At 35.7% G+C, this 18720-nt stretch overlaps 2 protein-coding genes and 1 long non-coding RNA gene across 8 annotated transcripts in view; 2 read left to right on the forward strand and 1 right to left on the reverse strand.

Moving 5' to 3' along the window:
- pacsin3 (protein kinase C and casein kinase substrate in neurons 3) overlaps positions 1-6320 on the forward strand; it is a 52263-nt gene extending 45943 nt beyond the window's left edge. For 5 of the 6 annotated variants that reach the window (XM_049465782.1, XM_049465783.1, XM_007231834.4 and 2 more), the window contains one exon: positions 4020-6320. In XM_049465782.1, the coding sequence (XP_049321739.1) occupies positions 4020-4135 (116 nt within the window). In that variant the 3' untranslated portion in view covers positions 4136-6320. The remainder of the gene's footprint in view (positions 1-4019) is intronic. The other variant, XM_049465786.1, reaches the window with a different exon arrangement.
- A 2591-nt stretch (positions 6321-8911) lies between these two features.
- Positions 8912-15513, forward strand: LOC103031737 (hatching enzyme 1.2-like). Its single transcript, XM_022670031.2, has 10 exons — positions 8912-9051; positions 9370-9412; positions 10065-10127; positions 10782-10844; positions 11667-11813; positions 12512-12629; positions 13782-13960; positions 14586-14667; positions 14969-15099; positions 15180-15513. Coding segments are annotated over exons 1-10 (903 nt in total). The 5' UTR covers positions 8912-8976; the 3' UTR covers positions 15182-15513.
- On the reverse strand, positions 12412-17268 carry LOC125782255 (uncharacterized). The gene is made up of 3 exons (XR_007424869.1): positions 16998-17268; positions 13795-13938; positions 12412-13414 (listed from the first exon to the last, which is right to left on the reverse strand). It is a non-coding gene; the product is annotated as an uncharacterized LOC125782255 (long non-coding RNA).
- Positions 17269-18720: the final 1452 nt, after the last annotated feature.

The raw sequence follows: 18720 nt of genomic DNA on the forward strand, positions 1-18720 counted from the left end.
TGGGGAAAGATTCTACACAATAGAGCCTACACAATATCAATTTTTAATACCGGTGTCAAATATTGATATTTTTATCTCCAAATGGCAGTAAAATGTAGGAAATGGGCCCTTAAATAATTTAGGTCAACACAGTGCAAGTGTGTAAAATCTGACAGACCCACTTACAATATATAATATATTGCATCACTGCATTATATTACATTTTTACATGACTGTATTTTATTTTGTTCGTGTTGTGCAGCCCTAAACCCTCTGAGTGCTCCGTAGATGCTAAAAACAAGGATAAACCCTCATGTGTCCTTTTATTGTCTCAACATCTGTTGATGCACTATAATGATCTTATTTGAGCTCTAAAAAAAGCATGGTTTAACTTCTGATCATGAATCACTTCAGAGTGTGTTGTGATTCCCTTACTCTCTATTGCTGTGTGGCATGTCACACTCACAACCACTTTATATGATTGTCAAATTATATAGGTGGGATTTTGTTTTAAGATATGGTTGGTTTTCCAGACCCAGATTAAGCTAAAGCCTGGAATAAAAAGAATATCCAGTGATGATTTACCATCCACTAGGCTTAATCTGCATTGTAGAAACCAACCTATATTGTTAATTTACTAGTTTGCACTTTGGTGAATAAATATGAAAACATATATATATATATATATATATATATATATATATATATATATATTCCAGATGGTAAGTATAATCATTGTTTACCTGAAATAACTATTCTTCCACATTTTTAGGCACCCAGTGTACCCTGAGAACACCATGTTTCACATGAACACCATGACTGACTGTTTCAGATTGACATATTTTATAAAATCTAGTATCTGTAAATCGGATACTTCTAGCAGCAGATGCCAGGATCCATCAGTGACATCTGGTGACATCTTGTGGCAGGAAAACAAACTGTAGAATAATGTTAGGATAAAGTTAGAATAGTATCTGATTGTTTTTAATGAATCCTGTCACTTTCATAGACTTTCAGTCTAAAATTCTACTCTAAAGATTTAGCAGAATGTCCTTCCCAGGGAGTGAGATTTAGCTTTTGGTAGCAACTGGTCAGCATCTGGATGTTTGCCATCCACTGCTGCATAGTAGTGGAAAAATACCATCTAATACATCATCAGTAGAGGCGGAGTTACAGATGCAGCAAGAGCAAATTTGTTAACCTCTAGGGGGTAAACTAGAGATTGAGAACAGTGAACAAGTGATTTATTATAATAAACGGGTTTCTGAAATATAAGTTTGTAGGGAGAACATGCACAAACCCTTCAACATCCCATCTCATCCATTTATCTCTAATAGCTTTCCTTATAAATGATGAGCAGCTTCATCAAACCCGGAGACAGTGCAGAACATCTACCACTCTGACTTTAATGATACTGTGGGTTTAGAACGATTTCTAGCATTTTTATAATTGTAATGAGTAAAGATGCAGCACATAAACAGTGTATCAGAGTAAAAGCAAAGTACTAAACTCATCCAAAATATATTGTGAAATACATGTGTAGAAGTAGGAGAAAAAAATATACTCCAGTAGATACAGATACAACATTTAAGTACTAAAGTACAGTAGTGAATTAAAAATAATACTCCAGTAGATACAGCTACAGCTTTTTAGTACTTAAGTACAGTAGTGAATGAAAAATAATACTCCAGTAGATACAGATACAGTATTTTAGTACTTAAGTACAGTAGTGAATTAAAAATAATACTCCAGTAGATACAGCTACAGCTTTTTAGTACTTAAGTACAGTAGTGAATGAAAAATAATACTCCAGTAGATACAGCTACAGCTTTTTATTACTTAAGTACAGTAGTGAATTTAAAATAATACTCCAGTAGATACAGAGACAGTATTTTAGTACTTAAGTACAGCAATGAAGTAAAAATAATACTCCAGTAGATACAGATACAGCATTTTAGTACTTAAGTACAGTAGTGAAGTAAAAATAATACTCCAGTAGATACAGATACAGTATTTTAGTACTTAAGTACAGTAGTGAAGTAAAAATAATACTCCAGTAAAAACAGATACAGTATTTTAGTACTTAAGTAGAGTGGTGAAGTAAAAATAATACTGCAGTAGATACAGATACAGCATTTTATTACTTTAGTGAAGTAGTGAATTAATTCTACTTAATAGTGACTGTGATATGTTAAAATGATCTCTAATATTGTTTCAGTACGTGGCCATGTCAAATATTTTTCCTTCCCAACCTTTAACCAGTGGGATAAAAAGAAAGGTGTGTTGTATTTTACCCTCTTTCTCTATTGTGGGAAAATATTCTACACAATAGTGTCTACACAGTACCAGTGTTTTGTTTCAGTTTCTCCTCTCTCTGAAACCCAGACCCGCCTCCTCCCAGCCAGCAGCTCATGCAGAAGCTGAAGCAGTCAGATCAGGGGGAAACTGAACTGATACTAATGCTAAAAGTCTGCTGTCTGGGCTATAAGCTAGATTAGCAGATCTCTGCACTGTGGGGGTTGTGGGGGACGAACAGAATAGAATGAGGTGAAATCTGGGGAGACTGGAATGCAGACTGGGAAACACTCAGTCTTCCTGTTGATTTGTGTGGTGTGTGAATTTGAACAATAATGAACTGGTCTGAGCCTTTCCTGAGGAGAACTTTCTGTGGGGCTTGAAATGTGATTTCTATTCTAGTGTGGATTCAGTGTAATCATGATCCTCTTTATTCCTGTAATGACAGCAGAGTCATGATCCAAGTGACAATAAGCTCCTGCAGTTGGAGGAAGTGATGTCTTCATTCTGCTGTAATGTCTGCCACCTGCTGGTGGCTTTACAGACTTGCTGTATTTTTTTCTGCAGGTTAATTGTGAAGACAAATAGTGTTACTTTTATAAACTGCAGTGGTGCTATAGTTAATGTAGAAACAGTATCCTCATGTGAATTGATTTAGGCATCTGAACTGTGTATTCTGGCACTTCTGTCTATAGGAAGTGGCAACAGATTGCTGTGCTGCTGAAATGCCACTAGTAGTAGTATTTTGTCTAAAATTGTGTTTGTTCTTTATTTACTTTCTGCCTAGTTTGTCCATTTCCAGTTCCCACCCATTAGTTACTTCTTCACCCAATCACTAGATTTTGCCAGTGCTGTGAGAGCAAAGAACATCCATTGAGGTCCATCCAGTGATGAACAAGGCCTTACACAATAACAGTGTATATTAGAGTAATTTTAAGAACATTGTGCTAATGTAATTATTAAGAACATTTCAGACTTTTTTGGATGAAAAACTGATTTTTTGTATCACCACTACTTCAACTTGATAGCCCTAACAAAGGTTGCATGTATACATATTTTTGTATATGACCCACTCGTATGTCTAATTGTAATGATAACTGATCAAATAAAAAAATGCATAAAAATAAAATATTGTATGGAATGGTGTAATAACCAAAAGAGGCAACATCATGCCGTAAAGCATAGGTCAGCAATAGGTGGCACGCGGACCAGATGTGGCCCGCAAGCGTAAAACATCTGGCCCGTGAGGTTGTTTGAACTATAATGAAAAATAAAAAAAAATAAAACGATTCTCTGGCAAACTTTAGTTTACACGCGTCCCCTGTCTCTCTGTCGCGCTCAGCTTGACTTTAGTTTCCGCCCGTTCTCGTTTTTCCGCCCGTTCTCAGGCCCCCTCTCTCACTAAAAGGTGTTTTTTCCCACCTGTAACTTAGTTCACTAGCCGGAGCAGCGGTAGTATAGTGGACTTGCGATCCTGATGACTTTTCACAAGTGGTATTCATGTGTCCTGCTGATTGTGAAGTTTAAAACATTCTGTAAATGGACCTCCACAAAACATCTACAATTCTGAAAAAATGTTAAAGATTATGGTCATTTAACTTGATACAGTTTGAGATGACTGTGTGACAGTTCAGGATTTCAGTTAGCACAGTGCTATACAGTGTACAGTAGCATATTTTACATGTTAGCCCCACAGAATTAAGGCTTGGAGCATGTACTCATTTTTACTCCTTGATGTTGTGCAGGACAAGAGTTGATGAAGCTGGGGGAGGAGGACGAGCAGGGCTGGTGTAAAGGGCAGCTGGACAGCGGAGAGGTGGGCCTCTACCCTGCTAACTACGTCCAAGTCATTGCGTCCTGATGACCCGCCCCGCCCCGGACGAGACCCACCACCAATCTAAACAGCTAAAGAACACTGAACTGCAGCAGCGGCGGCTGCGAAACGGCTCTGAAATGCTGCACTGCAGAAAAGAGCCGGAGCTGCTGACCATCGCTACATCACACAGCGAACTATTTCCTTTATCGACGGGCTAGAGACTTTAGCGTCACGCCGCCGTATTTCATCCCAGTCCTTCGGCTTTGTCAGAGACATTACCGGTACAGTGCCTTTATGGGAGTATGCGGATGCCAGGGACAGAAGCAGAGCATGGCTGCTGTATCATTATCACACCAAAAGCACACTAGCAGCCAGCAACCTTACAGATTTTTACGTTATTTTTGAAGGGATGATTATTCTTGGAGAGAACATGAGGCTCTTTTCTTTGGAGGTTATTAAGAGAAAGAGAAATACGCAGTTACTGATGACTCTTCTGTCCTGTACAGTCTTTTTCTTTGTTAATTATGTGTGTGGTGTTTAACGATTCTCAGCTGTAGGACAGATCGTTTCAAGTATTTATTTTCTTCCAGATCAAATCGGCTTTGGTTTTCTTTTTTCTTTTCACAAGCGCATGTTGTTGCCATGTACATATCCTTTTCTTTATCATGTCGAGTAGTCGAGGTGATTTAGGTTAAAGTCTAATGGCTGGTAAAGCAGTATATATACACTACACTCTTAGAAATAAAGGTGCTATAAAGGGTTCTATGAGCGATGCCGTACAACAGGGGTACATAAACTTCTGCAACTTGTGGCCCACATAACCCACCACTAAATGCTTAAAACGCTGCTTAAAATAACAAAAAGCAAATATAGCACAACAATCAGTGTTTAATATGCCTTAAAATCTTTCATTCTTATACAGTAATAATAGAAACCATTCACTTACAGTAATATAAGTAAACTAGCTTTTTATTCACCCAGCTAGCTTTGTTAATTCCAGACTAATCAATAAGCTTAGCCTAAATATAAGGTTTTACTTTTGCAAATAATTAACTTGTCGCACCTCACTTTACATAGTGTGAGGTATATATATTTTTAAAAAAAAAAAAAGAGCATTTGTTTTTGCCAAAACCCATTTGTAGTAAAATGATGTATTATACAGTTATGCTTTTTATTTTTTGTAAAGAAGATGTTTAAAAGTATAAAGAAATTGCTAGAAAGGTTCTTTACCTATTAAAAGTCTTTACCCACACCAAAAATGTTTTTTTTATTTTTTTTATTCAAAATGTTTTTGTATGGCATCACTTAAAGAATCCCTGTGTAGCATCTTTTTTTAAGAGTGTACTGATGAAAAAGTTTAGAATCACTGTTTTCAATAAAATAAAAAATGGTTTGAGTTCAGAAAAATGGAAATTTGGAAAAAAAATGGAAATTTAAAAAGTAATAACAATAAATACAGAAATAATTGTGCAACAAATGTCGTGATCAAGTCTTGATCAAGTTAAGAAAACCTAATAATTTTATAAACCAAAAATGACAGTATTTTATTCATAATAATGCTCCAAAATATTAAGTAAACATTGAAAAAAACATTTAAAATTACATGTTATGTACAAGTTATTGTATATATGCTGGTTGTATGTCCAGCAGGATTCTCTGACACAGGTCTCAAAGTGTAAACAGGTTTTTGTTTTTTTCTTCAAAACTTTCAATTGTGAGTGTGAAGCTTGTTTTTTTTTCTGTTTGTTTTGTTGTATAATAAGAATTTATACACTATGAGGAATTTAAGTAACAGAATGGGTAGAGGTTGTTGATTTTCCAGATTTTCAGGCTTGTACAGGAATCAAAAATATTTCAAATCAGCTAGATGATGTTTTAGTTATTTTTTATGCTTTATTTTCTGTTTTTACGTGGAGAACAGGCACATTTCTTCAGCCAAGCTTAACCGCCTAAAGAGAAAGACTCAGAGCAGTGACTTATTTCAGGTTATATGAGCAGGGGTGTGTGTGTGTATATGTGTGTGTTCATCATTTTTTGTCTGTCAGCACAAAGAGTGTATAAAAGATTGATTTCATAAATGTGGTCCTGAATAAGACCTAATCCCTGTGCTTCTGGTCTTCATCTCCAGGCTTCACATGTGCACAGCTCTGAACATGGATTTACCTTAAACTACTGTAACAGTCTGTACTAATCAATGTAAACGTCCAAATAAACGCGAATGAATCTGTTACATGCAGTGTTCAATTTGTGATTGATTATTTTCTGGTGTCTCTCTTGTTTAATTTCTGTCAGAAATAAACAAAATAATAGTGCTTTTGATAATTCTTTGAGTGATGCCATAGGATAATCGCTTTTGGTTCTATAAAGAACCATGCTTGTAATACAGTGTGAGTGTGACGAACCTTTATACCCAATAAAGGTTCTTCAGACCTTTTAAAAGGTCTTAATGTTTATGTATGAGACACAAAATGTATCCCTAGTTCTGGAATGCCTATTTGTATTGAAGTTGGGCCTGTAAGAACATGGTCAGTACTCATCACCCACTAATGGTTAAAAAAATTAACATTCTAATACTAGTCACCCACCCTAGTGGTTTAAAAAAAGTGATTTCATTCCACCAAATCGTTTTAAAACATTAATGAGAAGGCCAGCCACTGACTGCAGTATGAATGGGAGTTCTCCTAATGCCAGTTATGACATACATTCAAGGACAAAGTCCTGCACTTCAATAAAAGAGTCAATCAGCAGAAACAAAAGGAAACTGAGGATAATCTTTTACACTCATTCCTCTGCAGGGGCAGTGAAATCACCACAACACCTGGAAAAGCCAATGTAACAAAACCGCGAATTTTGGTGCAGACTCTGGTACAGACTGTGAAAACCTAACAGGTTAATTTCTCAGGAATTAATTCAATTAGTCTCATGAATATGATTGCATTTGATTACAGTTTGGGGGTTTATCAGGTTAGGCATGGCCAACATGATCAGGCTGGTACACCAGTACGATCAGCTTGACTACTAACTTGGATATGTTGGTTCTTTTGATGGACCAATTGTTTCTACTCAAACTAAACCGTACGAAAGTGCAAAGCTGGTTTACCAATACAGGGTATGGTTTCACCATGATGACCAACTTTTCTACCATCCTAACCATCTGAGACCCCCCACCCCCCCCCCACCACACACACACACACACACACACACAGGTTGCTTCACCAGTTACAGATAAAGAGCTGATAGAAAGGCTGGACAAGGAACTGCAGCTTCCTGTGACCGAGCTAAACTAAACTGATACCAATTAATAAATTAAGGTGATGTTAAGGAGTGAAATAGTACAATATCATTAATTATTTCAAACAGGGTTGTTTCATAAATAACAATTTTTAATCCTTAAAAATACATTGCCAGTTTACTGTAAATATAATATCGTAATTTATAAAAAAAAAAAAATCAAATGACCTTATAAACCCTATAAAGTAATCTGGAGCTGCTTTTCTACTTATGGCAAACAACACAACTCAAAGGTCAAATTAACCCGGAAAACTGGAAAACACCGCCTGTGATTTTACACTCTCTGAATAAACTTTTATCAGCAGTTACTGTAATCGATCTCAAATATAGCTGCTTATTGTAATTATCACACAGACTGCACGTGTATGAAAACTATGTTTAGTACTGATTTGCATAAAGCAATAGTTCACAAACTGAAAGCAGAAACGTGACTGAAGTAATACTGAATATAAGGATGGTTACATTATATTATATAACTGGCCCCTAAGTGCAACGTTACAATGAATGTAAAGTATAAGGGATCATACATTTATTTACTGAAAAATATTTATTTTTAAACTAGTATATACATATTTTTTTGCTGAAAATGTAGATAACAGTTTAGTTTTTAGCATACAGCTAAAAAAACATATACGCTTTAGCTTTTATCCAACTGTATGCAAACAATAAAATGAAAAGAGTATCCTGAGAAACCTGTTCTTACTTTTTTCCCCCAGATTTATTAGCTAACTGGTCCTTACATAGACCGCTCACAGCATGACCAGGTTAAATAAAACAATAGGTCTTATGAAATTAATGAAAAAAGAGCTTAAATCTGTGGTTTTTAAAGTAGCAAGACCAGCACTGCTTGGTCCCTTTCCAGCATACAATAAATACATCAGCAAGAATTGCTTTTAAATATGTAGAATTTAGACGATGCCAATGATTCTAAAAAACAATTATCGGCTGATATCAATATATTTCCTATATCATCATGCATTACTTGTTATATGTGCATTTATTTCATGAATGTATCATATTTTAAACAATAAATGTAAAATAGGGTGGAAAATATGTCACTCAGGATATTGCACATAAATGTAGTGGCTCCAAAATCTTTCTTTGTTTGAATTTGAATTTAATTGGTGGGTTAATTTTTCTTCTAAATTACATTATACATGCTGTTATTTTTATTAAATTGAATAGTTTCCTTAATATTACACAATTAACATTCAGCTAGGAAATAATGCAAAATCCAAGATTATCTTTTATTGCAGCTCTTTGTTCTTTCCCCGAAAATACAGCCATAATAATACGCTCACGTTTTGCACTTCTGAGCTGCACATGATAATAAAGCTTATCTCAGATCACTGTGGGTGATGATTATGTATCATAAATGCATTGCACTGTGGTGAATATGGAGTATAGAGTATAAATACAGTGCCAGTACTCAGTGTTGTGCATCAGTACGCTCACCTGCTACAGGTAAGCTGCTCCATCTGCTCTCTGATAGGCTGATCTGGGTCCAGGGTGGGTCTTGTGCAATACGTTTCAAAGTCTGCTTGTCTGTGTATTCCTACCTTGTGCAGGTTTTTCTTAGTGTGTTCAGCCAGACGATGACGACGATGTCACTGCTCCAGTGTGTCGCACTCTCTCTCCTGATTGGCTCTGTGTGCTGCAACCCTATACAGGTGGGTGTGAGAAAATAAATGTTGATTATAGAAGATACAGGGCCTATAGTGCATGTTCAGAATTCTGTATACTTTCTGTAGACCTATTAATTGTTTTGTTGCTGTTAGAACATTGCTGTGAGGATAGTTACAATCCTGTAGCAGTATTCAATTATGTTATCTCCTTATGAAGCTTATACAAGCTTTATGTGTACAGTGTAAGCAATAGATGCACCATTAGCAGCTTCATTCAGTAATTAACAGGCATCTGTTAATTGTAATTAAATGTAATACACTTGTATAAACAGAGTTTACTACATTAGTCATTCTTTTGTACAGGTTTTCTCAGAGCCGGGCATTTACGATGAGGGAGAACTGATGGGTAAGTTGCATTAGTGTTTCAAATAGCAATATAAATAATATGGGTATAGGTGATATTTGTGGTATCTAAATACTTAGTTTCAGTGTAGGGCTGGGAGGTTAATTTGATTAATCGAAATACTGTTTTAATGCAATTTTCAAAATGGGATAATGGAGATTGTACATCTTTACATACAGATGCTGCAGAGTGATTCTCAGCAAACAGACGTTTGTTTCTGTCAGAAACCTGTAAAAAATATTTTATGTATTAGTGATTTTCATATTTTACACTTTTTCTTTACTGAAATACATGGAGGTTATGTTTGCACTTGTTTTTAACAATATCGTACAGCCCTATTGTGACCTGTCCTTTATGTCAGTATTATGAGTCACTAAGTACTTGTTTTTATTTAAAACAGACACAAGTAAATACACTCATTCTAATCTGATACTGTATTTTCTTCTACACATTTAAGTTACTGAAAGTGTTTTCAGAATGGTTAAATATATTAAAATATGTTTTTTATTTAATTATTTTTTTTATATATAAATGGGTCACACTTTACTTGGACGCTGTTAAACAACCCTGACATAATTATACCAGAAGCCCGTCATATTCTCACAAAATTTATGATACTAGTTTTGAAATAGATTTTTGTGTGTCTTTCAAACAGGTGCATTAGAGGGCTATGAGCCTGAGATGTCTAACATGGTTGAAGAGGCAGAAGACTATGAAGGTACAGTGAACTATACTAATATAAATCCCAGCCAATGTTATCCATCTGTACAACACTAAGTGAGGAATTAGACCCTCAGTATTAGAGGGACCTGCTATACTGAAATATGGTATACATTTTATATCACAATCTTAAGAGACATTTTTATAATACACAATATTAAATATGAAACCTGTGATTGTATTAAAATGATGATAATATCTACAATATGCTCAGAAAGGTGTATTGTACTCCAATCAATACACTACTGGAACTTAAGAACTGATACGCTCTCACACTCCCCATACCTGCACTACTGCTTGTACCTGCACTGTCATATCCCTTTTAATTATGCACTCATTCATTTTACCAGCCTTAAGCTTTTACACCTATATATTTGCACTACGGTTTTATACGGGTTCTGTTTATACTGGTGTTGTCTTTCCCTCTTTAATCCCCCATCATACTTAACTTGTACACTTTTACTCTTGTATTGCACTATTGTCTTGTTTCTCTTGTCTCATGTATGTCTATATCTGTGGCATTGTTGTATTGTACATTTACTGTTTATCTGATCTTTTAAATGTCAAAATAATTTACATTTTAGTTAATATTAACATAAAAACCACTAAGTAAAAACCCTAAAATTAACGTATATACTAAATTCTATTACAGATGTGCCTGATGATGACATGCCCAGTCTATCAGACATTGAAGAGGCAGAAAATGCTGATTTGGGTAAGAGATGCTTTTTAAAACATTTATCTCAATTTAAAGTTAGAGTTCAAAAGATACTTAAAGCAGAATTCCTTAAGGTTTTTCATGCATTAAACTAAAAAAAGCAAAAAATGAGAACAGATAAGAGCTGGCAAACTGGCAGACAGGGTTATTGATAAAATCACCACATTTCCCTGCTCTATAAGGAGACCTCACCACAAGGCACAGTTTAAAAGTGTTTTCCTACATGTTAGGTACATTTACACATTCTCACTACAGAAACACACAAAACTTTTAGAATGTCAATTTAAGTGAAAGCAAAAAAAACAGAATGCGACTTTAAAATAAGGGTACATTAATTAACAGTACTTACGACAGAATATTTCAACTAATTATTATAATAGGCACTAGTTAAGTCTATAAAATAATCATGACACTTTTTACCTAATGTCTCAATTCATTATTATTTTCATAAATCTTATGCATTGAAATGTGGCAATGTTTAAATATGTCTAAACTTGTGCTAATTAATAATTAGTTGATGCATTACTTAACCATTTAACAACATATATTACTTTCTAAGTGCCAGTATCATCAGTATCAAGATTATATCAAATCAATTATATCAACCAAGTCACCTAAAATGTGTTATAGATATGGTGACTAATAGGTTATGATGGTCTTCACATAAACACAAACTAACATGCTGTAGGGTGTTGCATTTTATACTTTAAATGGTAACTAAGTACTTGAAGTTCAAAAAACAATAATTCAGTACAGTAACGAAGTACACTTATTTTCTGTCTCTGTGTGAAGTTGTTTAACATATTGTTCATGTTGCAGATCAGATAAATCCTACCATTACATACGGAGACATCGCTGTGAACCCCAGAACCCGAAACGCTCACCCGTGCACTGCAAGGGGCTGCAAGTGGCCGAAACATTCTAATGGATTAGTGTACGTGCCTGTGGAGATTTCATCCCGCTACAGTATGTAAAAACCTCATTACACTATACTAATAAAACATTAATCATTAACAATTTCATAAAAAAGCCTATAAAGTTTAAAAAAAAACATACGGTACCCTAATTTCCACTTTGATAGAAACCGTTTCATATCTAATTGGGATTTCTGGCTCTTGGACTCTCCCTATAGTGAGGAAACTGTAATTACTGCTCTGAGTCACCATTAAAGGACACGCTTTACACATGAGAGATAAAGAACCATTAGTTACAAATAAAGAGTAGAGTTCCCTGTTCTTTATTGGTTTCCTTCAAGCCACTGAACAGAGCTAAAGCAGATTTTATTTGCATGGTGGATTCGAAATGACACTGATGTGGTGTTGTGTGTAGAGTATAGTGTATCATGTACAACAAGTTTGTGTAGTCAGTGGATAAAGGACAGCTAACAGAAGGTGTACCAACAAATAGGCTGTAGTCTTGAGCTGTACACCAGCAAGACAGGGGTTTCAGATAAAGTAGCCAATTAAGGCTGAGTGGATGTTGTATTCAGATACAGTGTATCACAAAAATGAGTACACCCCTCATATTTCTGCAGATATTTAAGTATATCTTTTCATGGGACAACACTGACAAAACGACATTTTGATACAATGACTACGAGGGGAATGAGGGCTGTACTCACGTTTGTGATACACAATAAATATGCTTCTTTAAATCTTTTACAGATGAAGCAGAGAAGAGCGTCATCCTAAATGGCCTTGCAAGCTTTTACAGAACCACCTGCATCCGGTTTGTGTGGCGGAAAACGTCACAGGATTACTTATCCTTCATACCGAAAGATGGGTACGTATAACCAGAGATGCTACTAACGCAAGGACAGAAATTATCTGACATTTACTGTAATTGTCAGGTCAAACCAATAACTGTAAAAACATAGACGCATAGCGCAACACTCTCCTAACTGATACTTCACCCACTGACATATGTTTCAAAGACATAAACATAGGATGTTTCAAAACTCATAATAATAATAACACAAATATGTAAAAGTACATGGGCCCTTTTATTAAACTGAGTTAGGATACACTTGGGGGATATGGGGCAGTTCATATGAAGGAATTAAGCCTTGAACATTGTTTAGATGTCAAACTATTCACATTTATTAGTATAGAAGTATAGATACTAGGGTTTAGTATCAGCTCAAGCTTTTTACTCAAGTAAAATGTACAGGTACTAGTACTTGTATAAAAGTACTAGTAATAAAGTATAAAAGTAAAAGTAATATAAGGAGAAAAAAATGCCATTAAGGACAAAAGCATAGACTACGCTAAAGGGTCCTATAGTGCTCTACCCCCCTTCCCAAAAACAATTCTAAAAGCCATAATTAAAAGAGTTTGAGATGTACAAGGCTCCCTGTTTCAGCTGCATATATGCCCACTAAAACAAATACATTTTAGTAGAATGTAAATATATTAAAGAAGCTTAGTTGGAAGTTTTCTCGAGTTCTCTTAAGTCTCTGCACGGATCATCTTCATACTAGGCTACATACTTCTGCTATGTTCTTCCTGGAGTGTGGGGGGCGTGACGTGTGTAGGTGTGATGGATCACAGTATAAACCAATAGGGAGTCTGAAAATAAAGGAGTAGAAGTAAGGAAACAAAGTATATTCCTCTGTTTAGAATGGAGATTTTCCACTGAAGAGCAAACACAGTCTATGACGAGGTTTAATCCATGTCATGAAAATGACCCTATCTATTCAAATGGTTGTGGTCACTCCTTCTAAAAAATGCCTTCAGCTACTTTATGTTTATTAACCCATTGCTCACAAAGATGTACAAATGCACACACAGAGCTTGTCAAGTCCTGACAAAAAAAAAATAGGACTCTCTGGAGCAGATAACCCAAACTTATTTGCCTTTTCCCTTTTTTCAGTGTCTATATATACTTTGCTCAGATGTGTGAAGGTGTGTGACTATAAGTACTGTATTGCTGCAGGTGCTGGTCGTACTTGGGCCGTCAGGGAGGGAAGCAGGAAGTGTCCCTTCAAAGATCCGGCTGTATCTATCATCAGACAGTGCAGCACGAAGTTCTCCATGCTCTCGGCTTCCACCACGAGCAGGTCCGCAGTGACCGTGATAAACACGTCACTATCCTAACAAAGAACATCATCCCAGGTTAGATATCAGGAACAGGAGGGGAATGGTGCCTACAACATACTCAAGATAACAAATTACATACTATAACAGCCTACAACCAACCACTCTCTCTCACACTCACAGATATAGCAGGGACCAAAAGTACATAGACTTATTCATTTAATTTCTATTTAAACAAATAATACAGTAATCAGCATTATGAAAACATATTATGATTAAACAATTAGCAAAGCTTTGGTATCTTGACTAGGATATGTAAAGTACGGATCCAACTAAATCTATAAACAATTGAAAATGCCAGTTAAGGAAGCATCCTGCCTTAATCTAGAATTTAATCTTATTTCTAATGTTTCTAAATATTCTTAATTAATAAAAAAAATCACCAAAGTATTCTAAAATGACAGGAGTATTATTTATCACAATAATAATAATATTATCTACCTGGATTCCTTCTGAAAAAATGTAGTCTGTCTTCAAGAATCCTCAGGAATCACATTAAAAAAAACATGCTATGTAGCCATGTTTACAACCGATTTTTGGATTTTGTTCAGTTTATATTTTAGCCAGAATGTCTTTTTTATTGTTTATTGTAAATGTGTAAAGGTTTAAAATGAGTGTTTCTCTGCTGCAACTTCCTCCCCAGGAAAGGAAAGAAACTTTGAAAAAACTGCAACCAACAATCTTAGGACTCCATATGACTACAACTCTGTGATGCATTATGGGAGGTCAGTTCACCATTACACTCTAACATCAATGTCAAAAGTCAAGAAACAGGGACTAGTATTGTCTCAAACTCTGTTAACTCAGGTTGCCTTACCCTGAACACGCTAACCACACAAGCTTGCTCACAAGATAACACCTCACAACTTATACGGATGTGGGCATTCCAAAGACATTTCCATTCATTTTCATACTGCTATCCCATGACTTTTGGCATGTCAGTGTACATAGTGTAAACAAATAACAGATTGTAGACACTGGGTGACCTGTAGGTTGTATATTCTTATAATCTGGTTTATTTTGCAGGTTTGCTTTCTCCACTGAAAGGGGTAAGCTGCCAACCATTGTGCCAAAGCCAAACCCCAATGTACGGATAGGCCTTGCCACCCAAATGAGCTCCAATGACATTCTGAGGGTCAACAGACTTTATAATTGCTGTAAGTATTCAATCTTTCTGTTCGGTGACCAATTAGGATGTCTTTTAGCAGCACAATAACTCTACTCTTATGTCTTACAGAGGCCTGTTACTAAAACTGTACAAAGAAAAGGACACAGAGAGCCCACAGGATACTACAGATGCACCAAATATTAAACTATTTGGCAAAAAGATGCTTCTGTGATTGGCCGAAAAAATTAATTAATTTATACCGGACTATTTATAACTGTTTTTAAAAGTCATATATTATGTTGTATATTGAGTAATAAATATGTATTTTAAATGATAGATTTGTAATAACAACACAAAAATACATTTACACTATAAATTAATGCAATAATGGAAAAAATGGCAAAATAACTACACTTTTTTGTTTTTAAATGTGTTCAGTATTCTGTATTTAAATTTTGGGCAAATATTTAATTTTGTTCAGTGCTGTTGTATTTCTGTATTGTCTTTTGTATATTTTTCCTTTTTGCATAATCAATATCTGTAAAAATACTAATACTGTATAAATAAACAATGTTTTCAGACTAAAATGGTTTTGTCAATGACTTGAATTGAGTTGAATGAGGGGTGGCTTTACCACAAGGGTGGTTCTCCTTTTTTCCCGTCCAAAAAAAGACAAAACTTACTGTCAAAACAGGGCTAATGGTGACAAAGCCAAGAGCAGAGGAGACTAGAGTTGTTTGAGTAGCATAAAATATAGGAAATTAAAATCTACTGTAATTAACCCCACTCTGACACTCAAACATTATCCCATTAAAACTCACGTACAGTCAGAATTCTTCAAAATTTCCAGTATACTAGCAGACTTGTTACTAGGTAGGGCTGGACAATATGGCCAAAATTAATATCACAATATATTTCTTAAATTCTGTAGATAATATATCATTCTGATAATGACATCAACAGTATAAAAGACAAACGATGGTGGTGGCATTTTTAAAGACATTTGTGTGATACTCATTATTCCTTGTGTTTTAAAAAACAGAAACAAACATCAGCAGTGGCAAATTGTTAAAAACTGCTATTTAAATACTCTTCATAGCACAGAGATTTATATTCATTTTTTCAGCACTGCCGTTAGCCTGTGTGCTAACCGTAGCTAACGCCAGCTAACCGGAGCTAGCTATATAGCACAGTTAAGTTACTGCCGTTAGCCTATGTGCGAACCGGAGCTAGCTAGCTTTATCGCACAGGTACTGCCGTTAGCCTGTGAGCTAACTGTAGCTAACGCCAGCAAACTAAAGCTAATTACATCTCGCAGGTGCTGCCGATACAATGTAAGCTAACCATAGCCAGCTATCAAGTTATCACAGGTACTGCCGATACCATGTGAGCTAACCAAAGCTAGCTATCAAGCTATTTATCACAGGTACTGCCGATACCATGTGAGCTAACCATAGCTAGCTATCTAGTTATTTATCACAGGTACTGACGTTAGCCTGTGAGCTAACCGTAGCTAACGCCAGCAAACTGAAGTTAACTATATCTCACAGATACTGCCGATACCATGTGAGCTAACCATAGCTGTCTATCAGGTTATTTTTCACAGGTACTACCGATACCATGTGAGATAACCATAGCTAGCTATTTAGTTATTTATCACAAGTAATGCCGTTAGCCTGTAAGCTAACCATAGCTAACGCCAGCAACCCAAAGCTAACTATATCTCACAGGCACTTACGATACCATGTGAGCTAACCATAGCTAGCTGTCTAGTTATTTATCACAGGTACTGCCGTTAGCCAGTAAGCTAACCACAACTAACGCCAGCTTTTTAGAGCTAGCTAGCTATGTCTCACAGGTACTGCCGTTAGCCTGTGAGCTAACGCTAACTAGATAACGTTTAATTATGCTAACCTTGTAACCCACTTAACGTTACTGTTGACTCACCTGTAGCGAGTTTGCGCTGTTGTATCGGTGAATGTTGAAGCTGCTGAGGCTGAATGTGTTTCTGTAGCTGGGGGATGTGGTTCACTCCTCTCAAAAACCTTCTTATACACATAACGCTAACTAGTTAGCTAATTTGGCTAGTTAGTGTGCTGATTGCTAGCTACCATTCTGTCTAGCTGTCTGAGCTGACAGCCTGTATTCCTGAACTCTTATGAGACGGTCGCTTAATAGCTGGTAATAATGTCCCTAAAATAGTTTTGTCAGTCCAGCCAAAGACAGTGAAGCGAAGTGACAAAATTATTATTTTAATCTGTATTATAAAAAAAAAAAAAAGATTAAGATAGTTTGACAATACATCCGGGGCTTGAGCCTCATAAGCCACACCCACCTAGAGAGACATTGGGTGCGTCCCATAGTGCGTCCCAACTGCGTTCTCGTTACTAACACTAACAACTAACAATGCTTTTATTCATTTATTTAATTGTTTAATTAATCTTCTACATTATATATTAATATTCGAGACACGAAAACAAATAAGGGACACATATGGAATTATGTAGCTAAAACAAAAACGTTTTTGGCCTCCACAATCCCCTTAGAAAACTATTCCATGAAGCCATTGAGAAAATATCAAGAGTGTGCAGATCTAATTAAATATTGCTTTTTATTGCTTTTTATTCTGGCTGGTTCAACACTTTTTTACAGGATAATTCTGCATGTTTCAGTGTAGGTAGGTATGTTTTAGACACACTGTTGAGCTCCAGTTAGATTCCACCTAATATTACAACATCCAGCATTTTTCCAGCATGTTCCTACCTGATCGTCCTTTATTTACTTAACGCAGACACACCTTTGTCTTAAGGCGTACGGCATGAACTCTGACACATATAACAATCCTTCTCTGAGCAAAACCACAGTCCAATTTTCCCCAACCTCAGGAACAAACAATATTCGGAGTGTTTCTGTTGAATAAGTTATTTTATAACAGCATTCCTGTTACCTGTTTATCTGTGTGGTTTCTTCCCATTTAATTTAAAGTTACAGTGGTTGTTTTTTTTTTCTCATTATGGCTCTCAGTTGTCTTATCATGTATCGTTCATTAAATTGTTAAATTATAAAAACATAATATATAACTAGAAAAGGGTATTTTCTGAAGAAAACACAAAATACATAGAATAGGTTGTTGATATGATATCCTAGTTAATTGCTAGATTTGTATGCACTTGCTAAAGTTTTCCTGGTGGTTGTCAGGGTGTTGCTTTGCAGTATCTACAGTATTTTGTGGGATTGCTAGAGTGCTGCTATGCCACTACAGTAAAGCTATTTCATTTGGTTGTTTTTACGTGGATGCTATGCTGTTCCACTTTTGTCCAGTGGTCCAGCAGTTACAATTAGGTGTTTAAAAACCATTGAGAAGTACAGTGAAAGGAAGACAGCCCTTTGCATATCCCAGTAGTATAATGGAATACAGACTGTGTCTACTGGCATCCAGAAACAATCCCTTTATTTTTATATTTACATGATATACATTGTCCAACTGTCAATGATTTCAGGAGATTGCTGAGATTAGTTTACAAACACTTTTTTAAAAGTTTATTTTACTGGCTCAGTGTTATGATGACATATAATCATAATAAAGACATAATAAAATGGCCAAAAAAATGAGTGTTTGTACATGAAAGACAAATTGTACAGAACAATGACCAATTTATTTCCTTTGAGT

This window comes from Astyanax mexicanus, chromosome 16, assembly GCF_023375975.1.
Source record: "Astyanax mexicanus isolate ESR-SI-001 chromosome 16, AstMex3_surface, whole genome shotgun sequence".
In the NCBI taxonomy this organism is placed as follows: Eukaryota; Metazoa; Chordata; class Actinopteri; order Characiformes; family Acestrorhamphidae; genus Astyanax; species Astyanax mexicanus.

Coding starts and splice junctions, on each gene's coding strand:
- LOC103031737 (XM_022670031.2), top strand. CDS start 8,977: ATGACGACGATGTCACTGCTCCAGTGTGTCGCACTCTCTCTCCTGATT. Junction 9,052..9,369: donor TGTGCTGCAACCCTATACAG/GTGGGTGTGAGA, acceptor TCTTTTGTACAG/GTTTTCTCAGAGCCGGGCAT. Junction 13,961..14,585: donor AACAAAGAACATCATCCCAG/GTTAGATATCAG, acceptor CTTCCTCCCCAG/GAAAGGAAAGAAACTTTGAA.